The following is a 7484-nucleotide window of genomic DNA, read 5'->3' as shown; positions in this document are numbered from 1 at the left end:
AAAGCATTCATTGAACTAATTTGTGCTCAGTGTTGATCATCTGTATTTTTTTTAAAAAACGCAACCGTAATGATTATTCCGATGAATGCATTATTAATGCAGCTGGACATTCAGAATACCGGGGAACCAACCCGTGCTGGTAAGGCCTAAATGCACCTGCACGTGCTTGAAAAGAAACTGAGCACATTCATGTTTATGCGTCAATTGTGGTGCTTATTCCTCGTCCTTTTCCGGGGCCCGATCTAGGGTTAAATGGTCGATCTGAAGCCACAGAGTAAAAACATTTTGCACAAAACAGAAAGGTGGAAGCCAAGAATCGGTCCATCGGTCTATTGTCTATTTGTAAGTATTGATTAGACCTCTAGTGTGATTCTCTCACGGCATCCCGCACGAATTGCAGACCACTTCTGGCACATTTTGCGAGATGCTTTTTTGCTTCCAATTTCTCTTGGTAAAAATGATATGTAAAATGCTTGGGCTAAAAGCACAGGGCGCGTGTCCCTTGACAGCAGCTACACTGCAACAGATGCGTGAGAGCAGTCTCGACTCTAGTTTTGAAATGATTTTGGACGGCTCGTCTCTGACACATTTCATCAGTCCATCTGCTGGGTGTATCAGTGCACCTCAATCGAATGCTCAACCAAAACAATCATGAAGCATCTTCGTTATTTAAAAAATAATGTTTGAACATCAACAGATCGGAAATTTGGACTCATTTGCAGTTTGCGGACGGATTTATTATTAATCCCTCGAGACAAAACGCCTCAGTCTCAGTTCATGTGTCACATTGACTTAATATTTTCACATGCACAACGGAAACCTTTCTGAGCGGAGAGACTGTTAAATCACAGTTTATAGCTGCATCAGTCTCCAAGTAATTATTAAGTAATATTAAATAAAAAAAGAGTGCAATTAAACGCAACCGGTTAATACCATTTTACACCACTGTTATTTTAGCCTAGTTTCTTCAACACGAGGGTTGAAAAATGTTTTTTAGTTCATGAACTTGCCAGATTTGATTTAAAAGGGTGTGACTGTTCATCAAATAAGTCCACAGTTATAGCCATTCCAGATTGTTTGGCTGACAAGTTTGAAATCAGCTGTTCAGATATTTCAAATGCAACAGGTCAAGTTTGTGTACCAACTCTGACCTCAAATCGATTTAAATTCCGATGATTTTCTTGTTTGTAGCGAGAATAACTTGTTTCTGCATTCATAAATAAAAAAGAGAAATAAACAGAGAGAAATAAAACGCGCACAAGCCTGTAATAAATCTAAAAAATATATATCGCCGAAAGTAAACTAATTTGTTGTCAAGAAAGGGTGTAGTCTTCAGAAACAACATAGCATAAACATCTAAAAAGCTTTTTTTTAATGTGTAATATAAAAAGGAGAGGCAAAGTGCGTTTTTATCATGTTGAAACTAAAGGGCTCCCCCCCCCATTCGTTTTTGAAGAAAGTGCCAATTTTCAGCCAAATGTTCCTGATGATAATATTTATTTATTATTGTTGATTGATCTCACATGTTGTTCACATGTTGAAATTTTGCTAACTTTCATGAAAACGGTCATTTCACAGTAAATCATTTCCCCCTGGTATTCAAAGCATTTGTTCAGTCATTTCAGACAATTATAAAACACTTTTATTTCTTTTGTTTGTGTCATAACATGTTTCTTGTTGGCTTATACATTGTTTATGTCATTTGCACTCATTCTGCATACAGGATAACAGTTTAGACGCACTTTTGATAGGATGTACAACAGTATAAGGGATGACATCAGTAGAATACACAAGATAAGAAGGGTACTCTTTCTGTCACCTCCTACTTTCAGGAGCTCCAGTTGTTTTCCGAACAATTTATAGACGTTATGAGATTGTCATTGTAAAGTCAACAAGTCTGGTTGGATCATTGTACCATTAAACTCAATTGTGGAAAAAAGCATTGAGGTCCTCGTATGGGGGCGCCCTGTCATGATGCAAGTGCGCGTCATGGAAAGGTGGGATGTTTTCTGAGTGCGCACCACTGCTGCGCGCTCCCGAGGGCCCAAAAGGTAGGCTGTGGCTGGGCCGAGATGTGGTCAGTCCGGAGTAATGCATAGAATAATGATAATTCCTGTCTGCCTCAGTGGACTCCTGCTGCCTCCCAGAGAGCCCGCCGTTCAGGCATACGGGTGGGCTGTGCTGGCCTTCGTAGTCCGGACTGCTGTAGTCAGGAGACGTCCCGCCTGGTGGATACGCGCCCTCGTACCCAGAACCGTAAGAGTGGCCTCGCAGGTTGAGCGCACCGGTCCCGGGCTGGTAGTGAGGACTGGAGAGGCGGGAACACCGGTAGGGGTAGGGATGGACCGAGAAAGGAGAGCTGGGCATGTTGAAGCGGGCTCCATCTGTGCACGGCTCAGTCAAGAAGTTCCTGGTGTTGAGCTGCAGGCAGCCTGCCACCAGATTGGTGGTGGGCTGGGACAGGCCTTTACACAGCATCTGCACATAGGCCACCACATCTGGACGTTTTCCGTTGCGTAAAATCTCACCAAGGGCTAATATATAATTCTTGGCCAGCCTCAGTGTCTCTATCTTGGAGAGTTTCTGGGTTTTCGAATAGCATGGCACCACTTTGCGCAGGTTGTCCAGCGCAGAATTCAAGTCGTGCATGCGCGTGCGCTCCCGCGCGTTCGCCTTCATTCTTCGCACCTTGGAGCGCTCCACTCGGGCCGCAGTCATCTTCCGTTTCTTTGGGCCACGCTTTTTGGGTTTGTCACCATTGTTCTCATCCCCACACTCCTCTTCCTCGGCCTCATCATCCTCATCGTCGTCGCCAGCCATCTCAGACTCAGCTCGACTGCTGCCTTCCAGTGGCTCGTCAAACTCGTCGTCTTCGAGGTGACAGCTGTCGTGATCCTCCTTGGCCTTGCATTCCTCACTCTCATTGTCCTCCACCCAGTCAGCCGCGAGCCTCTGGACGTCCGGCAGCACCTCGCTGAACAGACGGCTCAACATTGTGGCAGGCAACCTGCAAGACAGACAAAAACAGCACTGAAGCACACATTTGCAGCAAAGCATAATAATGAGTTATTGGACTGTAGTCTGTATGCGTGTCATTTACCTAATACAAAACAGGATCCAAATATCCCCTAATTGTTGTAAGCGAATGCCTGGAGGCTTATTCTATGTTGCAAGTTTATCCCCTGTTCGACAAAGACGAACAGACCAACCTTCCTCTCATATTTTAGCGCGAAGGGTTGGTCCAGCAAGCCCATCTTCCATGCAGAATGAGCTCAAAAGGCAGCTTTTCTATATGCATGGAAAGACATACGAAAGGCAAATATTATGTCAACTTAAGTAGTAAAAAAATTGAAAACTAGGATTTTTTTTTATATTAAGCCTATGAATTCAGTTGTACATGTTTAAAGCGCATCGCAGGGCCTTAAATAATGCACGGACCTAAAAAGTTAATGATTTAGATAGCATTCCAACTTTTCGGTCACATAACATTGTACTTTGTGTGACCATTTTATACGTGCGGTGCATTTTCTCGTCAAATCAAATTCCATTAGAGGCGTAAAGCAACAGTGTGAGACACTCTTCGGCCTCTCAGTGCCTGCCCCCTCTTGCTCAGGGAGCGACGTCAGTCTGACTCCCTCGGGACACACTACAGTTTGGGTGCGGGTCCTTCCTGCATCCAGTGGGACATCATCCTGGAGGAATTCCACCACATTCAGACCGCCCAGTTGACCACAAGATCCTAAATATGTTTTGAGCCTGCATTAGCATTTATTTTTATGAAATAAAAGCTGCTCGGAAAAATTCAAAGAAGACCCCTCGACATACAGATTTGTTGTTATTTGGGATATATTTGTGCATTTCAAAATGTGAAGTCATAAAAACGATGCTGAAATACTTCTTTATAAACCGTCTCCTCCTGTTGTACACTTATACACCACGTAGGCCACAGCAAAACCTTTATCTGACATTGTCTCCGAGAGAAGATTAAATTACATGTTTTCAATAATTACCTTCATGTTTAATTCTGTTGTATTTCGTCGACATTTCAGTTTTCTTTATTGAAAATCTCAGATTTAAAGGTAAATGAAAGCCCACTAAGAGGTTAAAAGGCCATGTTTACAGATGATATATTTGATTATGATGATTTGTTTGAAAGCTGGCTTGCTGGAAGTGTCCTTCCCTCTATATGGAAATAAATAGACCAATAATTCGGTCTCCACTGACAAGTTGTGTATTAAAATGAGATTTAAAGCCAATAGAAAATCTATGACACCGTCAAATCTCCAGCGCACTGAGCACAGCTGTGCTCTTGGAGTCTATTTTTTTTCTAATCTTGTAAGCACAATGTAATTAATGCCAACCAATACCTTGTCAATTAGCCCGTGTATCTCTATGGAGAATTCTACCCCCACAGCGCTCTGACGCGCATCGAGCAAGAACACGCACACACGCACACGCACACGCATACAGTCACAAATAAAACATATATAACACAAACGTATTAGATTTCTAAGGAAAAGAAAAAAAACGTGTCCTGAGTTCCCATGATAGATGTTGGTTCAAATATAGAAAATCTTTTCAGTTAAACCTATAGAATCGATATCTTTGAAAAGACTAACGAGCTTTAAGAAACGGTTACCAGCTTATGTGATCATATCGCAGTTGATGGAAAGAGCGAACAGAGCAAAGAGATGTGGTCCCTTATTCCTAAAGACGCTTAATGCATAACATTTCTCCAGCTATTGGGCACTGTCACCCTGGTTTCCCCTTCTCTTCTCCGCGGCTGCACAAAGACAAAAACAAATCTTGAGTTTTATCTGATAAATTGGAAGTGTGTAACCTACCTCCGTGGTGGAGCTCCAGTGTCTGGGCAGAGCTGGTTTGTTTACACCATCTCTCTCCGGGTGGGCATCACATCCACACGCCCTGCGCGGATGCTCGTGCAGGCGAGTCGCTGCGTGTCTGCTCTCACACCTCTCTCTTATCTCCTCTCGTCTCCTGCCACCCTGCTCTGACTGCTGCTGCTGCTGCTGCTCCTATCTCCAGCCCGAATGCGTGGAAGGAGCCGTGTGGCACCTCAGAGGAAGGACTGGGTGGGTTACATACCAGCTATGATGCCAGGCCCATATGGCTGGCACGTCATTGGCAAGAGCCATCACATGAGAGCCGGTGATTGACATGCGGCCGCATTCACAGAGACTGGCTTCCCCTGGGGGAGAAGGACTCGCCATCTGTCACTGAGCTGAAAGAGAAAATGGAATAAGGAGTGGATGGCACAGAAAAAAAACTGCCTCTGTTAGCCTCCATCTTTTAGAAAAACGGGGTTAATCTCATATGGAAGCTTTAGGAAAACAATCCCCTTAAGTGAAATGATCGTAGTAAGCCTATAATATTTATATTTTTCAGTTATATCATTAAGCTGAAGCAAAACGAGAAATCTAAGGCTTGAATTGGCAATATTAAGCTTACTATGGATTAATGATTGTGTCGGATAGGAAAATACTGATGACAAGATGAATCACATAAGCCCTGTGGGGAAACTAATGAATCATTTCAGTGATGTGATTTGAAACAATATCATAAACAGTCCAAAAGGAAAGAAACAAACAGTATTTATCCATAAATTTCCAACAACAGAAGCCTCAACGGTCATAAAAATTCTCACACGTCCACAAAGGCCTGAGATGAATAAAGTGATGGCCATAGAGATCAGAGTCAGGGTGCAATTGCCTAAACGAGTCAATTGAACTGAGCTAAGCAGAGCGTCTTGGTTTGTGTTGCCAGGCTTGGCACAGGTGCCCGTGGGCGGACTAGTGCCAAAGGTGGCAGAGGCACAGATTGCAGAGAGGGGGCAGTGGATGGGGCAAGACAAGAAATAAGAGGAAATAATACAAGTTAAAGCCAAGAGAGCAGACCTATCATCACCATCATGTTATTGATCCTTATGGGCCAGAGCGAATCTCTGTACGTTCACAGAAGCTACAAAAATGTTTCAGCACCTGCTCTTTCCCATCCTTTAATGAAGATGTAGCCAAGTCCAGCATGGAACACCTGTCACACAAATGTAAAGAATGTTTGAAGTTTATTAACAGCAAAGTTAATTATTATTACTATTGTACATTCTGTTTTGACATTATCCTTATTTCAAATGATGTCTTTTTTAGATTGAGCCACATGCTACAATGATGACGCTTGCCAGTAAATTATGTTCATAAAGCAGACACAAAATGTGACTTAAACAATAATACATACATGTACAGACAAAATGGCAAGGACATCTGAGAAGACAGCCAGAAAGTGATGAGAAAATACCAATATGGCAACAAAAAAATTCAAAACAAACAGAATGTAAGACATAATTACCTAAATTAGATGCAAATGACCACATAGATGAGCAAACATGACCAACATGAAACACAAAACAGCCATGAAAATTCCCTTAAGGAGACACAAATTGACCAAAATGGAACAACAACAACATGAACAAGGAAAGGAGTGGTTTCAAACAGGTTGAAATGACCAAAGTTGGACATAAAACAAAACAAAGCAGCTGTGAGATGGTGGACAATAATCCACACGAGACGCACAGTGAATGTGGTGAGACATGATAAACCTAAACAAGATCCTATTCAATCTTTATAAGATGAAAACTGACCTCGAAGAGAATGGCTACAGATGATTGTAAATAACAAAAATGAGACATGCAAACTGATAACAAAATGACCCAAAACTAAAAGATGCACATTCAGAGACACTGAACGACCACTTTTGTGTCTCTCCTCTCTGTTTCTCGTCCCTCAGTATGACAAGTGGGGGCCACTTACATGCACGTGCCGAGAGGGCCATGTGAAGGTAAAAAAGACAAGGGGGAAAAAAAAGCTTTTCATGAGCAATTTCATTCAGTCATATACAACACAAAAAAATGGTTGGAGAAGACATGCTTCCCAATGTAGGCTAGTAAGGATTGACTAATAATAGTTTTAATCTTTAATTTTTCTCATTTTCTTCATCATTATGTTTCATGCTCAAAGCCATTAGGCATATTTTTCCACAACTAATACCATATAATTGCTGACTTTTACAGCCGAGGCAAGTACAAAAAAAAAGAGTTTAACAGTTAGTGATTTAAATGAAAAGAAGGAGATGTTGAGGCTGGGGAGAATTTTGATGTTTAAAAAAGAAATTAAAAACATTTATGGCCTTAAAGCAATGTCTTTGCTCTTAGACTTGACTTTAAACACCATTTGTTAGATTAAGTTCACACAGGACCAGGCAGTACGAGTTTATGTGCCTCTTCCAGTTATGATTGAGTGTCATCTGCTGGTTCTATAAAGCTACTACATTACAATAAATGACCATTAAACATCAGTCTTCTCAGGATATTATGAGTGTACCGATTGTCTATGGACTGAGGTCTTTTCAGAATATGATCATGAAGGATTCTTATTTATTTAGATGTATTGGTCAAATTTTGGAGTTATTCC

The 7484-nt window shown here is 41.8% G+C and overlaps 1 protein-coding gene across 2 annotated transcripts; it reads right to left on the bottom strand.

Annotated features, from left to right (window-relative positions):
• Positions 1 to 1558: 1558 nt before the first annotated feature.
• LOC142373938 (neurogenic differentiation factor 2-like) lies at positions 1559 to 5064 on the bottom strand. 2 transcript variants are annotated; one of them, XM_075457414.1, is made up of 3 exons: positions 4845 to 5064; positions 3101 to 3288; positions 1559 to 3007 (listed from the first exon to the last, which is right to left on the bottom strand). In XM_075457414.1, exon 3 carries the CDS (start codon positions 2992 to 2994, stop codon positions 1924 to 1926), a length of 1071 nt encoding a protein of 356 aa, XP_075313529.1. In that variant the 5' UTR covers positions 2995 to 3007; positions 3101 to 3288; positions 4845 to 5064; the 3' UTR covers positions 1559 to 1923. The 2 variants fall into 2 exon arrangements, with proteins under 2 accessions (XP_075313529.1, XP_075313528.1); XM_075457413.1 differs by lacking the exon at positions 3101 to 3288.
• Positions 5065 to 7484: the final 2420 nt, after the last annotated feature.

This window comes from Odontesthes bonariensis, chromosome 23 (assembly GCF_027942865.1).
Source record: "Odontesthes bonariensis isolate fOdoBon6 chromosome 23, fOdoBon6.hap1, whole genome shotgun sequence".
Lineage (NCBI taxonomy): Eukaryota > Metazoa > Chordata > Actinopteri > Atheriniformes > Atherinopsidae > Odontesthes > Odontesthes bonariensis.
The sequence above is the reverse complement of the archived record's forward strand: the minus strand, read 5'-3'. Positions and strand labels throughout refer to the sequence as shown.

Bases quoted from the DNA above. Each gene is read 5' to 3' on its own strand.
- LOC142373938 (XM_075457414.1), bottom strand. From the start codon at position 2,994: ATGTTGAGCCGTCTGTTCAGCGAGGTGCTGCCGGACGTCCAGAGGCTC.